Source organism: Centroberyx affinis, unplaced genomic scaffold (genome assembly GCF_046629955.1).
Source record: "Centroberyx affinis isolate AG114_WGS23_722 - 3 ecotype Tasmania unplaced genomic scaffold, CSIRO-AGI_Caff_v1 ptg002287l_1, whole genome shotgun sequence".
Classification (NCBI taxonomy): domain Eukaryota; kingdom Metazoa; phylum Chordata; class Actinopteri; order Beryciformes; family Berycidae; genus Centroberyx; species Centroberyx affinis.
The window spans coordinates 36,133-54,486 of NW_027280563.1; the positions used below are offsets into that span (position 1 = coordinate 36,133).

Below are 18,354 nucleotides of genomic sequence, written 5' to 3' on the forward strand. Positions count from 1 at the left end.
CACACACACACACCCACACACAACAGGGCAAAGGTCAGATCACTAAACCCAAGATGATGTCACCCAACCTAATCCTACTAAATCACAGACACATAGACATACTCCAACACACACACACACACACACACACACACACACTGAGACCCAGAACTGCTGACACACCTACTCAGTCACAAACCTCCAGTCAGCAAAAGATGAATGAGACGCAGTCATCAGAGGATGAAAGTGAGATTTTATAAATTCACAAAGACTCTATTAACAGTTAACACAGTTTTAATCAGGTTCCAGACCCCAGTCTCTCCTGAACAAAACAGAAAACTAGAGAACACTGCTGAGAACAAGTCACACACACACACACACACACGCAAATACAAACACATGCACATTCTTCTTGCATGCTCAATCCCAGTCTGATGGATACTGACACATAGAGAGAGACAAGGCTCATACACTTAAACTCAAGTGCATGCACACACAAGACACACACACAAAATAGTGACACACACACGCACACACGCACACAAAAACCCAGGCTCATACACATACAAACTCAACAACATGCAGCAGGATACACAAAGACTATAAATCTTAAATGTAATTTCTCAACTTTTGAGACTTTTCCAGGTTTGAGATTTATTTTTCATGTATTTCTAAAGAGAGTTAACAGTTTCCCTGTCTTTTCCTTTCCTCCTATCCCTGATCCATGTTACATAAATGCCACTCCAGTGATCATGCTGTGCACCATAAGATATGAACAAAAACCGAGAGAGAAATCCATCTGACGCTGACGCAGTGTGCCAGTTCCTACTGGTAGATCCAAAAATATGACAGGATATTCTTTGCTTATTGAATGGATGTTGACACTTCTACATCCTCAGCTGTCTCCCTGGACAGTACATGATTGACAATGGAAGGCTGGCTGCCCATCCTGCGTCCCTTCACACACACAAACACACACACACAAACACACACACAGTGTTTGGGATGTGTATGGTTAAAGTTCAGTAAATCGGGCCCATGCAGCGCTGTGTTGATCCAGGATGTTAATAAATCCCGGGCCAAAAGAACATGGCCGCCCACAGGACACAAGAGAGAGGAAACAGGAAGTGCTAGAGGAAAGTGAGGGGTGGGGGGGGGGGGCAGTATCAAAAGACAATAGCAGTGGACTTGAGACTCTATCTGCTCTGTCTGAATACAGGAGTGTAATGTACAAGATGTGTCTTTTTAATGTAACTTTCACATTAGTCAGTTATTTTAATACATTTAGAGGCGTGTACAGATAGATCCTCTCTCTTGCACTCTCTCTCCCTCACACACACATACAGTGCACCAACACACACATACACACTCTCTCTCTCCTCAAAACACACACAGCCACTCCACAACACACAAAAAAACCAACCACACACACACTCACACATCGCCTCCCTGTGCGAGTGATTGATTTTGACGGGAGCCACCGCTCCCCTGGGAGCAGATATGGTTTCCAGTTATCACCATGACCTCTGACCCCCTCATCAACTTTGATGACATCATGAACGTGAGACAGGACACCAGATACTCAGTCACTCAGGACAGGAGGAAAAAAGACTTGGCAAAAACAATGATAGTGATGGAAGTCTGCGATGTTAAATCAGAGTTTGAATGAAGGAGCAGACAGATGCCTGGGGAGCACCTAAGGCCGACTTCTGCCCAAAATCTGGAAAAAAAACAACGTGGCGCAGCTAGGTGCAGGTTAATGGAGAGGGAAAACAAGAGAAACACACACACACACAAGCACACACACACTGACTCACTCACCCACGCACACTGTTTTGTTTTGGTAGGGTAAATATAGAGACCCACCTGAGTCGAGCAGAAGGCGAACTACATCCATCTTCCCAAAGAGAGCTGCCTCATGGAGGGCACTGCCATTCTCCGTCTGAGAGGGAGAGAGAGTGAGAGTGAGAGAGAGAGAGAGAGAGAGAGACAGAGAGAGAGAGAGACAGAGAGAGAGGCGGAGAGTTAATATTCCATCACTTTAACAATTGAAAAGAGAGACAAAAATAGAGAGACGTGGATGTGGATTGGGAGCAAAACGAGCATTAAAAAAAAAAGCGCAGGGATTAAAACAGGAGTGAGACAAAACAATATTTTGATTTGATACAGTATCTCTCTCTCTCTCTGGCAGCTTAACAAAAGCGATTCAGAGAGATTAAAAAAAAGTCACATTCCCTTGTCTAAAAATGGCATGAGGCCAGACTGATTTCAAACCATTACGCAAGCAGCGGGGGCCCGGGTGGAAACGTCCCAATTTTCAATTTTAAATGCAGCCGAATTTGCTTCCCTCACCATACGGGCTGGATGCTGGCCTGCATCAGCCTCCAGTGCTACTGATGAGGATATTAGGGATATGATGCAACACATGGAAACTGGGGAGGGGGGGGCATTACAGGCTCCATCTTAGATCAGCACTGATGATAGAGATGATTACTCTGACAGCCCTAGTTTTAGCAGAGCACATGTACAGGAGCCACATAAGGGAAAACTAAAAAATAACAGTGTGATCACAGTTTGTGGTGGGAGTCGGAGCAAATATAACAGACAAGACAGAACAGATTGAAGTGTTTAAAAATGCTTAACAGCTCAATAGTTTCATTGTGTCTTGTATGGTGTCATACAAAGGCAAACAGCAGTTACATTCCCTGTGTTTTCAAGGACAAAGGTCATGGCTAGAGATTTCAAACCAACATAAATTATAGCCCTATTATAAGTCCTTTTTATCACTTTCTCTACTACAGTATGTCTCTATATATTTTGGTTATAATGTGTTACACAACTTGCTGCAGGTGAAATTATCCATCAGGGACAGGAAAGACTTGAACTTGAACTTGATCGCAGACACACACTCATGTACATGCAGCCACGCATCGATGAACACACTCTCACACACGCAGCGGCACACACACGCCGAGAGCATCACATCCTTCACGGTTGGTTTCCGGACAACACAAATCAAAACCTGGACTAAACCAAATTCCCAGCCTTAATGAAGACAAATTATTCAGTCATTTGGACGAGAGCCAGGTCTAGTAAATATATGGCTGGGAAATTCAACTCAGCGCGACACTGCATCAAATCAACGCAGTCGTCCTCTGCAGGGAATACTAAACGCACTGTACCCTTTCTGTTTCCTCTGCAACAGCAGTGTCATCACCACATCCAGAGAGAGAGAGAGAGAGAGGCGGGGGAAACGAGGCAACACCGGCGACTCCTATGTGCCCTCGAGAGGTCAAAGGTCAACGGTCCAATTCCCTTAGGAGAATATAGCAGGTATAAATCCCAAAGTGAAATCAGAGGAGTGATTGCGTTTGCAGCTCAGCCGACCGAAACGCACTGTGGAAGTCCTGCCAGTGGTGTCGATCTTTTACCCGCACATGAGAGGGAGGAGGTGGGAGAGCAGGAAACCATTGGTGACCGCCCCCACCCCCCCCCACCCTCCAACCCCACCCTCCCTCCTAACCCCCCAGGTCATCTCTATACCACTTCCCGTCCCGTTTCCCATGGCGATTACGCCGTGATGTCACGGGGCAGCAAGGAAGCCGATTCTCACTCTCGCTGAGTTTCCGGGAATTGAGAAGCCGGGTCTTTTCAGATTACTTTCCTATCTGTTTTCGGGGGGGGGGGGGGGTCGGCACTTGGTGTTGTCGCTGCTGGTGGCTAATGCTGCAGTGTGTGAGTACATGTAGCAGTGTGTGGATGTTTTGCTATGAATGTGTGCTTCTTTGTGTGAAAGAAAAGTCTAGTGTGTGTGTTTATACTAAACTTTTGCCCCTTGCTGGCTACCTGCCCACCCAACAGCAGGTCCCTCCATAGGGATTTCCCCTCATTATTATGGGAAGAGGGAGAGAAGGAAGGAGAGAGAGACATAGAGAGACAGAGAGAGAGAGAGAGAGAGAGAGAGAGATACTGCTGCTTTCATAAATAATTCATTCACACTCAGACAGACCTATATGGCTTGACTGCAATTACTAACCTGCACAAGCTCTCTCTCTCACACACATACACACACACACACACACTCACACACACACACACACACGCACAGATGTGCTTTCCATTGCTGACAATTTACAAGGTGGCCATCTGTGAGCCACTCACTGCATCCACTCTATACTGTCAACAGTATAGCTCTGACACTGTGGCCTTGGAGATAAAACTAGAGGGAGAGACATAGAGAGAGGGAGGAAGCGAGAGAGAGAGAGAGAGAGAGAGAGAGAGAGAGAGAGAGAGAGAGAGGAGGAATCAAAGGCCTGCAGTGTTCATCTCAATAAGGCAGAACGAGAGACAGAAAGCTATAGAGAGATGAAGAGAGAGAGACTGTGCTGCTCTGTGCATTATTATCAACCAGAGAGAGAGGGAGAGATAGAATTGTGAATTGCAGAGGAGATGAGAGGAATCAAAGGCTTGCAATGCTCACTCATCATCAGTAGGCAGAGAGACGCAGAGAGAGAGAGAGAGAGAGAGAGAGAGAGAGAGAGAGAGAGAGATTTGCAGCAGTGGGTAGTGAAGAAGAGGAGGCAAATCAAAGGCGTGTGGTGTTCATCTTCACTAGACACATGGAGCCTGAGGCCAAATCCCTGCAGAGAAACACAGCCCACCTCTTCAGATCAGAGCACGCACTCGTACACACACACACAAAAAAAACACACACACACACACACACACACAAACAGGCACACACAGCCTGCAACAAGGACAGAAGGCAGGGAAGACGGGAGCAAAGCCACTGAGTCATGCATCTCTATTCTGTCACAGCACCAGAACAACTCCTGTAACCAACAGGTCAAGAGGTTTCCGGCTCTCAAGGGATGAAACACACACACACACACACTCCAAATTCTCCAAACTGCAGTGGCTATATGTTATATGTATGTATGTATTCTGGGAGTGCAGGAGTACAAGGTAACAGAAACAAAGGAAAGTTTGATACCAGTCAGGCCTCCGAAGATGTAACTTGTCTCCTAAATAGTTTCATGTTTTCTCGCTATATTGTCAGCCTTGTAGTGCAGACAGCCGTTCCACATGCATTATACTGTATGTATACATTACACAGTTAGGGAAAGGAGGAACGCAGCATCTGCTATGTCATATATCATCTTACCCAATGAACATCAAGTTGGACCATGGTCTGGTGACACTGGAAGCGGACCTGTAGTCTCAAATACATCATACCAGTCTAAATCTCTAACTGGTTTGAACGATTCATTCTTGTATTCAACACCTCTAAGTCTTAGTCAGGAGTTTCCTATACAAAGGCTGAAGTTGATCTGGAGGATTTGTCCATTCATGTACACATTTGTTGAATAAACTCTGATATTGACTGGTCTGCCTCCACGGCTCTTTAATCATGTGAACTCTGTTGTTTCTTGATTCAGAATCGGCCGCTTCCTGGGAATTGGAGTCTGACTGAGCTCAAAAACCCATGAACCGGTTTTTCCATCCTTCACTTCACAGCATTAAGGTGGACAGGAGTCAGGGATCTCTCAGGAGAGAGGCAGCAGGTGTGTTCAGTGTGTTCTTTGTTGTGTGTCCTGTACTGGAAGATACACACATCTACTGGGAGACATAAAGTGACAGGTGGCTGATGATTACAATAGCAGTAATGATTAGTTTGACCCATGTGGGTTTTTAAACGCTGATACCATTATAATTATTTTTATTGAAACTGCTGGTAGCTGATATTTTGTGCAAATATTCAATATATTTAAATATATCCATTTTCATGCCCAAAAAGTCAAAAAAATGTCAAGAAGCCTATGTATCAGAGCATATTATCACATGACACTAAACTCTCCATTGAACCCCAGGATGATATTGATAATAATAGGAAGAACGATCATCATCATATCCATCATGATCATCATGCATACTTATGTAGAATCTAAAAAATCTGAATCTGATAACAACCAGTGTAATTGCGTAATCAGTGTGATTAATTCTACAATAACTATGTAGTCAAACAAGCTGCATCATATCCATCATATTTAAGGTGGATGACGTTTACTGGCCAATATCAGATTTTCAATAAAAGGCCAATATCGGTCCAATATATTGGTTTAACCCTAGTAATGGATTATATTAATACCAATAAATGCTTACAGCCTCAGAAAAGACAAATGATTATTCTCTTAACAGTGTGATAATTACAATATCTGCAGTGACTAAGGATTATATTGATAGCAATTAATGCTTCCGAGATCAGAAAGGACGCAAGTTAAATAGTCTTAAGAATGTGATTAGTATAGGTTGTTAAGCTCTACATCTTAGCCAAGTGCGATGAGAGCAAATAATTTAGTTTGGCAGAGAAAACAGTCACAAGAGAATGAAAACAGCCGTGAACAAAGCAGCAAAGCGAGGCTACATTCTGACAAGGCTTCACAGAGAAACAAATGGCCCAGAAAGCTTCTGGGTCGGGACAAAGCTGCATTTTAAAATCGGACAGACAACTCAGATTACACAATAAGACAAAATGTAAATGAACAAATAGAGGCCCGTGCAGCGTGACAGCAACTGTGCAGTAACAAAGATATGACAACTCTGAAGCAGTGCCGCCTAAGTGGCTGCAGCCCTGGATTTCTATACTGTCGAAAGTGATCGTGTGTGTGGAGAGGAGAGAGGAGGAGAGAGGAGGAGAGAGGAGGAGAAAGGAGGAGAGAGGAGGAGAGAGGAGGAGAGAGGAGAAAGAGGAGACTGTGAACTCCCAGGACCTCTCAGGAACACCCTGTCCTCCTCCTCTCCTCCTCTCAGGCTTCTCTCCAAATCAATTATTCATCCCTTTCCACCACCACACCATGTGAGGCACATGCTTTCTGGCAAACACACACATACAAACACACACACACACACGCGCGCATGCATCCAAGCACACACACACACTTTCAAAGGAGAATCTGCCAAGTATTTAGGCATACGGTGGATTATATATACACAAAAACGAAGACACACACTCTTCACACACCTCCTCTCTACTTGTCAAAACAGCTATCCAGTTAGAACGTTGCTATGCTGCCAAGGCAAGAGCGAAAAGTGTATATGTGTGTGTGTGTGTATTGAAACACTGTACGCGCTTTCATTAAAGACAAGACGGAGGCTTCTAAAATATTCACATACAGCAGAGATGGAGAGGAGGAAAGAGATTCAGGGTCATGGAGATTTACTCAGACAAAAGGACAAAAAGATTCCGTTCCAGTCATCTCCTCCATTCACAGTGGCATCAAATAAAACACTAAAACACTAAAAAATTACTCTTTAAAATAAAGTCCCTCCCTGCACCTACAAGCCACACAGACAGGTTTCTTTGCCTTGTATCTATATCACCTGTATTCCTGCCCCATATCATTTAAACACTGATTTTTAAATTTGACAACTTTCAAAATATGCACAACTAATGATGGTTTTAATCTTGCTAAAGCTGGTAACATCTGTAGCAATAAATCCCTGCTTCACAATAAGTCAGATCAGGCAATACATACATCAGCGCTCTACAAACCTATTGATATTGGCTGCTAAATGCAGAGAATGGGTCAGTTCTGATTGGCAAGTAAGGACCAATGCAGAGAAATTTTCAACACACTATTATCTCTTTTTGATGACTTTTGATGCCTTGCCATTGCCAATTCCTGCTCCCTGAAGGGGCAAACAATCCTTACACTGTCAAGAGAATGAAATATCCATCTTAGCAAGTCATTTGGCGTGGGATTGAGTGTTAAAGGGACATTAAGTAAGATTCTTACTGTCCCATAGCACAAAATGACCATAATATATCTGCAGGGGGGTTGACAGGGTTGTTGATCAATACCAATGCCTCAACGATTACTTGGCCTGGTGCTGAGATTTCTGGCTTTCAAAACTCACTTTCCGGCCCATACTGTTTTAGAACACACACACACACACACACACACACACACACATACACACACCTTGCATTTTCAACTCATCAAAGATGGAGAACGGTGCTATGCATGAGAGGCTGGCGTCCCAACACATTTAATTCAAAATCAAATGGCAAAGCAGTATTATTTTCAATGCTGATATATTCCCTCTTCTCGAGACGATGAATAATTTTGAAAGTTCGCCGTACATTGATTTAGCGTTCTCTTTAATGATACATGCTGCATGGAGAGAAGTACATCATAGCAAAGGGAATGGTGCAGTTCTCTCACAAGGGTAAGACTAACCAGGCTTATATCTTCAAGGACAGCCACTTGCAAGCCTCCCCCCTCCTAGTATTGTCGCATGATGGTGTTTGTACGGATGTTGTATAGGTGGGTCTCAGGAACAACTGTTGGATCTCTGCCCTAATTAGCTAGCTTAGTCATTCTATTATGAAAATGTGACTTATATTATATTATATTTCTGTCCATTACAGGCTATTGTAAGCCTAAATCACTTAAGCCACTTTAACATGTTGTTTTTCTCACCACACAGTTGACGTCCATGCCGGCGTCCAGCAGCGTCTGGACGGTGGTGTGGTGTCCGTTGCGTGCGGCCAGGTGAAGAGGAGTGTGTCGGCGAGTGTGGCTGGTCATTAGATTTGGGTGGGCGCTCACCAACATGCGCACCACCTGGGCACAAAGAGACAGGTAAATGTCAGTTTTGGGGAGATTGGCCCATTAGTCAACTTACCTGTTACTGAAAAAACACTTTAACTCTGATAAAAACAGCGATTGCTGATGTAAGTTACATTTCTGGGTCTACTTTGTTGTTTGGTGGTGTATTTTTGTTATTCCTGTGGATGTAGTCAACGTGACAACATGTCAAGATATTTCAGTTTGATAGGAGACTGCTGTCTAAAACATCAACTGTAAATGTCAAGTTTTGGTGTCAGTTCCTCAGAATCAAAGAGTGAGGGCTTCTTTCTAGAGCCGCCATTTTGCACCGACATTCAACAATCATACAGCGAGAAATCCATCGTAGAAGAGGAGAGAGACCAGTTTCTCCACTGACAGTGGACTCAATAGACCAGAATGCAACGCTGACACAAGACAGGTTGTGTTTTGAGCAAGTGGCGCATCTCTCACTTCATGTTGGTGGTGTTCATGTTCTCATCACTAACGGGTAAGTTGAACAATGGGCCAGTCTCTTGAGAACTTGGTGTATTCCTTTAATGTGTGTGCGTGCGTGTGTGTGTGTGTGTGTGTATGTGCATGTGTGTGCGTGTTTATATTAAACTTTTGCCCCGTGTTAGCTATCTCCCCACACAGCAGCAGGTTCCACCATAGGGATTTCCCCTCATTATTATTCATTGAGAGAGAGAGAGAGAGAGAGTGAGAGAGAGAGAGAGACAGTGCTGCTTTCATAAATTATTCATTTACACTCAGACAAACCTGTATGGCTTGACTGTAATTACTCACTACCTTAGTAGAGAGAATGTGATTGTGCCTGTATGCCTCTGTGTGTGTGTGTGTGTGTGTGTGTGTGTGTGTGTGTGTTTATTCTTGTACCCTTTGTCGCAGTTTTGACAAAAAGGTAGAGTATCAGTTATAAAAATGCATACTTGTTTTAACAGTGTACTCCTATGTTGCTGCCTGCCTGTGTAGTGTGTATTGGAAGAGTTTCATTCCACCACATATCCACCATATTGAGTGACACCTACTCTTACAAAATGACTAATAGCACAAAATTAAAACAAGTTCTGATTATTTTCAAAAGGTGTAAATAAATTGAACCCTTAATAGACAAAATAATGACGCTTTTACAGACTGGATCCACTGTATTTTAGCGATATTAACACTAGAAAAGCCACAGAAAATGGTTTGAGGCATTGGTATTTTGAAAGCTGAGATATTTTAGTTCTAGAGTTTTTTGGGTTTTTTTACAAAATGGATATACTGAATGGCATTTTGGAATCAAAGTCCTTGCTCCCACTGACCTGCAGTCGTCCATACAGCGCTGCCAGGTCAAGAGGCGTCTCCTGCCGGCTGTTCCTCATGGCGGGGTCGGTCAGCTCCTGCAGCAACACCGACACCACCTCCGAGTGACCGTACTGGGCCGCACAGTGGAGGGCCGTTTCCCTCTCATGGTTCTATGGAGGGGTGGAAGTAGGGAGGGAGGGAGGAAGGGATGGAGAAAGGAAAGGGAGGACAGAGGCATGGAGAAATGGTAGGAAGGGATGTAGAGATCATGGGAATGACAGAGGGAGGGCAGCGAGCGATGGAGTGAGGAGAGGGAGCAAGGCAAAAACATAATATGGGGAAGGAGGGAGGGATGGAAGGAGGCAGCGGAGAAGGTCAAGAGAGTGAAGAAGAAAGGCAGGGGATGGAAGAAATGAGAGGATTAGAGGGACGGGAGGCGGCGGAAGGAAAAAAGAGCGAATAGATGAAGGTACAAGGGAGAGAGAGGGGTGAGAAATAGAGGAATAGGAGTGGATGAAGGTGGAGATTTAGAAGCAGGGTGAACGGGAGTCAAAAGGGGATAAAGGAAGAGAAGAAGAAGTGGAAAAGGGAAAATAGGTTAGCATTTGTATCAAAACACAGACACAAAGTGGGATTCTCTACAGACATTATACCACACACACACGTCTCGGTCAATATATCACAGTGCAGGCACACATTCCAGAACCATGTCCAGGTCTGTGACAGCTGTCAGGGGAAATCTACTGCTTCCCGTCTGTGTAATGGAAGCGATGACTGAAGTCTGAACGTTTTCCTCAAACCCGCTGGGCCTTCTTGTTCAGACACTTTTCTCTAGGCTCATTGATCAAGAATCATGTCAGGTTCCCTTCAGTTGGTCAATCTGCCTATTCAGAGCCAGGTTTTATCTTCTTAAAAAGACCTTATTACCATGTAACTTACATCACTTGGTTTGTACTTATAATGTATATCATCTCTATACTTTCGATTTATATCCCAAAGATTTATATCAGCATAAAAAGATGGGTAAACTGTATTTCAGGTGGGTTTACCCTCCATAACATCCATGGTCAGGACTAACAGTAGCTGTTTCTCCAAATTGCAACACTTCTTCTCATAATATTTACGTCCTTTATAGTTGACAGTACACACCTCATTTCACTTTTTCCACATCCACAAGTATCCTGAAAATCCATTTTTGACAAATATGTTACTATCGAGCTGCCTGCCACCTGTTTGACTCTTACTGCCAACACATTGCATTTAAAATGTGTTGATAATGTGGCCAAATGCATCTTTGACCGCCACTGGAACTGGATTGGGTGAGTGGATCTGTAATGTGTCTTGGGTGCATTTACACATGGATTTTATGATGTTTTTGCTCCATCTGAATATAATCCAGGACGCATGTTAAAGAAGTCATAGATTAGAAAAACCAGATCTAGAGAGTCCAAGGCTAGATGAGATATCTGCCTCTATCTTGGTTACAGTTTTCATGCACAAAAAACTGTTTTCATGTTTAGCATCAGTTGCTGAATTAATATGTTCTTCGGCCCGCCATGCCCTGCAGAGACGCTGTAAATAAAGTTTACTGAATTGAACTGAAGTAAATCCAGGAGGTCAGGGAGTGAGATATGTGGCAACACTGGGACCATCAACACTTAACAAATCACTTCAAATGCTCAACTGTGTGGAAAAATTGTGCCCCGTTTGACCCTAACACCAATGATCATGTACATCAAATTCACTCACACCTCTTATAAAACCATATGTGCACACAAAGTCACGGTACGGGTGATTCTGGGTGACGTACTGGCCCGAAATGACTTGGGGAGAAGTGTGTGTATTAATGGTTGTTCTGAACTTGAGCGGCTCTCATGTTCAGAGGAACTGAGGCCACTTTCTGGTCCCCTGAGGGCCCCTGTCAGGTCGAGAACACTGCCAGTGGTCCCTGGGGCCCCACAGCTCCTGGTAGAAACGGCCCCGTAATGACTGGAAAACTGAGTAGAGGGACACAGGGAGGAGAGAGACATAATGAATAGCCATGCTGGGGGAGGGAGAGGGAGGGAGAGAGAGAGAGAGAGAGAGAGAGAGAGAGAGAGAGAGAGACCCACAGGACTGAAGTCTGTGTGTGTTCACAAGTCTGTGTGTATGTTTGTGTATGTGTGACAATCAAGCCACCATAAGGTTATAGACACACAAATGCGCGCGCACACACACACACACACACACACACGCACAGATGTGCTTTCCATTGCTGACAATTTACAAGGTGGCCATCTGTGAGCCACTCATTGCATCCACTCTATACTGTCAACAGTATAGCTCTGACACTGTGGCCTTGGAGATAAAACTAGAGAGAGAGACATAGAGAGAGGGAGGAAAAGAGAGAGAGAGAGAGAGAGAGAGAGTAGGAATCAAAGGCCTGCAGTGTTCATCTCAATAAGGCAGAATGAGAGAGAGAGAAAGCTATAGAAAGATAAAGAGAGAGAGACTGTGCTGCTCTGTGCATTATTATCAGCCAGAGAGAGAGGGAGAGATAGAATTGTGAATTGCAGAGGAGATGAGAGGAATCAAAGGCTTGCAGTGCTCATCATCAATAGGCAGAGAGACACAGAGAGAGAGAGAGGGAGGGAGAGAGAGAGAGAGAGAGAGAGAGAGCCCCACATGGATGAAGTCTGTGTGTCTTCACAAGTCTGTGTGTGTGTTTGTGTATGTGTGACAATCAAGCCACCATAAGGGTATAGACACACAAATGTGCGCACGCACACACATACACACACACACACGCTGCCTATATACATCAGGCTTCTATGGATAATATCAATGGGGAGAATGGAAAGAAACAGGGTACTGAGTCGGAAAATAATAATTTGTGTGTGTGTGTGTGTGTGTTGCTGGTGTCTGGCCAAGAGTAAACCCTACATTTTGAGTAAGTGGCTGAAATATAATACTAGGTGATGCAACTTTGAGAGAACAGAGGGAACAGAGGAGGGAGAGAAGGAGAGAGGGGGAGCGCAGAGAGAGAGGAATTGTTTGGGAAGAGAGAGCATGGATTTTGTCCCACAAAAAACCTGAACTTGAACGAATCAGACACATCAATCTCTCGCTGTATCTCCCTAAATCTGTCTCATTCACGGTTCCCACCGCAGCCCTATTTCCATGACTTCTGCACAACTTTCCATAACAAAGTCGGAGCGCTTCTGTGACCTGAAAATGTTATTCTTTCCTGGTTTGTTAATGTTGTTTTTCAAGTTAGAAAAGTTGCAGAGGTTTACAACACAGTCTGGTTGCAGCTACAGTTGGGCTTACTATGGGGAAGTGGCCATACATTGTATAAAAACCAGCCTGGTCTTGTGAAATGTTTTCAAACGTGCACAAAAAAAAGGGAGAAATATGTTTCTCCCTTTGGAGGTCAGAGTGGCAGATGGGTCAGCATGTCTTTCTTATTTAACCATGACCAAAACCTAACCTTGACCAAACTGGTTTAGTTGCCTAAACCTAACCCTAACCTTAACCAAAGTTGTTTTACTTGCTTGAACTCAACTGTTAGCTAAGCTTCTCATGTGATGAAAATTTCATGTCCAATTTGTGCTGTTATCACATAATCCTTTTGTGATGGAGGAACGTAATCTTCACATTATTCATTTCCACATAACACGTAATCTGCGTTTCAGAGTGTGTGCTCATTTCATGAAACAGCTCAAAACCGCCATCTATTGCAATGAATGTGTGAAATAAAATACATTGTGGTATATTCCTGTAGAGTGTAAAATTCCCTGATATTCCCCTGGTCTCCCAAGAGAATTTATCAAATTCCCTGACCTTCTCTGGAATCAAACGTCAAAATTCAAAAATTTCATGACCAGTGGAAAACCTGCTCATCTCTCATCTCATGGCTTTTCTTACTCTCTTTCTCCCTAGAGCCACAACCCCCCTCCCCCCTCCCCCCCCCTCTCTCTCTCTCCCATCCCCTCCTTCATTTACCCCTCCTAGCAGTGAGCGAGAGAGATGGAGAGATACTGTATGTGCGAATGAGAGAAGGAAACAGCCCCTCTACGTAGACACACACCCTCAAACACCACACACACACACACACACGCAAACATGATCCAGAGGCAATAACACGGCAGCGTGCTTGGGAGCTTTCCTTCAACAGCCAATCAGATCCCTCAGTTTTCCCCCTGGACTGCACACCCCTCCATTCGTGGCAGAGTGGACCCTTCCATACTGGAACACAGCGGGTCTGACTGCAGGTCTACTGTACTGTAACCACAATAATAACACACTCGTACATGCTCTAATTCACATAAATCATACTTTTATTTCTATGAATACAGTCTACTGATGTGATTGCTGGTTGAATTATGTTTAATACCTCCTATTTGCTCTATTCCTACATGAATATTCTACTTTTTTTTTTGCTGTATTACTATTTTCTGCTGCAACGACTCTGTTCCCCCCACAGGAATCATTGAATTTACATATTATTTAATCTGTACATTGTCTTCACCACAGTGTAACACGCTTCTATCATGTTCAAAACCACAATCAAGGTGGCCCAATCAGCCATCTTCTGCTTCTAACAGCATTAAGTGTGGGAAATGAAGGTAACGTCTGCAAAATAGATTATTGATCTGTTGTAGGTTAAATGCAAGAGCACCTGAGAACAGAGGGCAACAACACAGTGTGATAATCAACACATTTTCAGTGTTTAGAGAGATTTAACACCAAATGTGCATGCAAAAGTAATGCAAAGTAAAGCAATCACACACACACACACACACACACACACGGGCACAAATGCTCATTGACAAAGCTCGACTTGGCTATGATAAGAGCCGGGACGAAGATTGTAGCGGCGTAGCCATCGTGGAGGCTGCTGCGGACCCATTCTGTCTCTGCCGCCTTTAACGGACAATAAAGCTTTGTCAGTCCAATCCCTTACGCCTCACACAGACAGCTTAAGATAGGGAGAACGCAACGCAATTCCCTGACAGACAGACAGAAAGCGAGAGAGAGAGAGAGAGATGAACAGAGAGAGACAGAGTGATAGAGCAAGGGAGATACGGCAGGAAGAGGGAGAGAGAGAGGGAGAAGGGGGAAAAAATCCTTCCTCCATGTTCTCAAAGGAGGCTATATATTTCCATTACGCTCCCTGTGACAGCTTTCCGATATCATCTAGCGCCCGGCGTATTGTTGCTGATTGGGCTCTGAGCAACAGCCATCTACTGATGCCACATCAATAGGCATAGCAGCACATTATTGACATGCCCATACAAATGGCTGTCAGCGCTCGTCTCTCAGCGTAGGGCGCCGATACACAGTTAATGGTCAGAAATATATGGGGGCTGTGTAATGAAAAGAATCGGTGTGTGTCAGACAGTGGAACGGTCTTGTTAATGCTTTATGAGCCATTTGTTACCATTTTGTTTATGGTAAAGCATACATGCAGTATCTCCTCCGTTCTGGACCCAAGAAACAAAGTATACATGTCTTTTCCTCCACTAGTACATTTTCTGTTTTTCTGTCTCTCTCTCTCTCACACACACACACACACACCACATCCCATGGCAAACACTATCAGCGCTATCTAAGTCCGCGTCGGTCTAAACAAACAGCGACATCCATGCAAATAGGCGAGCCTTATCAGACGGGCCGGTGCTGAAATGAAGCCGGGGCGGGTAAAGCAGAGAGGTATTTGTTTGAGCACACGCTGTGTTAATGCTGATGGACTGATATGCAATATGAGCTCGCTCTACATTACAGCGCCTCATAATCCCACCGGCTTAGGCTAGCGCCTGGGGGGGACTAGGTAAATAAATGGAGAATGAAAAAGACTAGACAGACAAGGTGAAAGAAAGATTGTTCTCTCTCCGTTACACTCTTGTCATTCTTGTCTTCTATTATGTGGATCTATCTCTCTATTTATAGATGACATACATAAAACACAATACATACACACGTTTATTATGTGTTTTTTATCCCATTCTCATATAACCTACATCAGTTTGATGCTACTTACTATGACGTATACTATCAATTGTGCTCATAAAGACTCATATCAGCCTAAAAAGGTGGGTAAACTATATTCTGCAAAGAAAAGTTTATGTGGGTTTCACCCTTCACCACATCCCTACTGATATATGAATAATATATATATAGAGAGAGAAAGAGAAAAAGCAGGATAGAGAAGACAAGGATAAGTCCCCTCACACTTTCTTGCCTCTCTTTCCAGGGTTAAAAGGCTCAAGCTGAGAAAAAGAGAAACTGTCATGGGTAAAGAAGCTGGGGTGAGATGGAAAAGCCATGAGGGAGAGATGGAGAAGAAAAAAGGAGCAGTTATTAAGAGAGAGTGAATGGAAAGTGAAGGAGTATACCCGGGGCCAAGAAGAGTGAAGAGTGGATGCGAAAAGACGAGCGAGAAGATAAGAGAAAGAGATGAGAGGAACAGGAAGGAAAGGACAGACGGAGGGGGGGGGGAGAGAGAGAGAGAGAGAGAGAGAGAGAGAGAGAGAGCGAGAGTGAGTGAGTGAGTGAGTGAGAGAGTGAGTGAGAGAGAGTAGAGAGCAACTCTCCAGTGTCTAACACTTCACAGCCAATTGACCCATCTCTCACGCTCCTTGGTATACAACACAGAGGGGGAGGCCAGGAAACAGATACACACACACACGCACACACACTGTTTATATGCAAATGCATACACACCCTTGCCAGCACCTACAAACATGATGAAGTTGCACATGATAGTAGATAGCGGTGGGAAAGCTCACAGTACACAGAATCATGACGATACTTCTGAACACTTTGCTTTACAAGTATTGTGATTTTCACACTGTGATTATATTGTTCTTTTGTTGTTGGTTTTTACTGTTGTTTTATTGACTGCAGTAAAACGTTACGAGATCCCTTAAGGCAGTACAAGGTTAAAACCAATTACACTTAAAAGGGCCCTATTATAGGGATTCAAGCTTTTGTTTGAGTGGTTAAATTTTCATCCTTTTTTACAGGCAGTTTCGGACTAACTCCAGTCAACAAATCACAACTGATGGTTTTGATTCCCCTTCAAATTCATTCAATAAAAATCCTTTTAACTAAACTACATTCTTTTGCAAAATATCAAGGACATTATTGTTATCCTTAGCCATAGTATATTTGAAAACAAAATCATGAACAATGAATAATGGGACCTTTAAGTGTAAAAAGACACAAATCAATTACTAAATTAAATGCTAGATCTTGAGACGTTCAACCACTCCACTTCAACCATTACATTCCAGTATACTGTCAGAATATCATGAGGGAAAATACTGCAATATTACTCTGTCTCAATATTCCCTCCTGGCCTACAATACATACACGCACTCTCTCCTCTCAGCTTGCAATAATCACTCAGGGTTGTAATATGTTTTGACATATGGCGAGATGAATCCATCTTCTTGTAGAGAACTTTAATTAGGACGCCCACTGGCTACAGAGCGGCGTCAGGCTGTGGAAAAAACATGACATAACATTTTTTAAATAGAGCGACTCATAAGAAAACATCCTATGGCTCAGTGTGTGTCTGTGTGTTTTGCCAACAGTTGGCACGGCGGTGACTGATGCTGAAGCAGGGCTTTTCCCAGGGCGGCTTCTCCTGGTGGCGGTGGTTTGCTCTCAGAGAGGACGCGTTCACACATCGAAGCATTCCCCATCAGGAAACATATGGTTTCGTTTACAAGTGTGGCAGCAACACGTGTGCATGAGCGCGCACGGGAACCACCGAAAGCGCGAGATGAAAACACACACGCACAAAAGTAGAAAGACACTGGCACAAAAACGCACACAAACACACACAGCAGGCAGCGACCTCCTGCCCTTTCACCTACGCCTTACTTCACACAGTCTCTAGGCTCCCAGGAGGCCTTGCTGCACCTGGCCAAGGGCTGCAGGAAATATTAGCACATGCACACACACACACACACACAAAAAAACACTTGAAACACTTAAAACACACTGGCATTCGCTCTTCATTCACAACCAACATGCGCTGTCCTTTCTAATCTCTTTCTCTCTCTCTTTCTCTCTCCCCTCTTCCGAGAGAGAGAGAGAGAGAGAGAGAGAGAGAGAGAGAGAGAGAGAGAGAGAGAGAGAGAGAGAGAGAGAGAGAGGGGTGGAGAGAGGGAATGGCGTAACCTTTCGTCCTCCTGTTGGTGGAAAAGAAAACATTCCTGGGATGTGTCTGCAGCACAGGGGGACATATTCAACCTAGTCACACACACACACACACACACACACACACACACACACACACACACACACACACTCACCCTCATGTTGATTCTTATAGAGGCCCCGTATAGAAGAAGGCCCAGAAGTTGTGTGCTGGTTCCCACACATAGACCACATCTGCTCTACTTCACTGGGACAAACAGGCTGGAAGACCCAGCTGACCCACAGACCACCAGGGTCACGCACAAGC

The 18,354-nt window shown here is 44.1% G+C and overlaps 1 protein-coding gene across 1 annotated transcript in view; it reads right to left on the bottom strand.

Annotated features, from left to right (window-relative positions):
• LOC139655497 (ankyrin repeat and sterile alpha motif domain-containing protein 1B-like) overlaps positions 1-18,354 on the bottom strand; it is a gene marked incomplete at its 3' end in the record, with an annotated part of 53,974 nt that overhangs the window by 24,214 nt on the left and 11,406 nt on the right. Inside the window, exons 3-5 of the mRNA XM_071532932.1 lie at positions 9,914-10,066; positions 8,463-8,606; positions 1,846-1,921 (exon numbers count right to left, since the gene is read on the bottom strand). Of these exons, the coding sequence (XP_071389033.1) occupies positions 1,846-1,921; positions 8,463-8,606; positions 9,914-10,066 (373 nt within the window). The remainder of the gene's footprint in view (positions 1-1,845; positions 1,922-8,462; positions 8,607-9,913; positions 10,067-18,354) is intronic.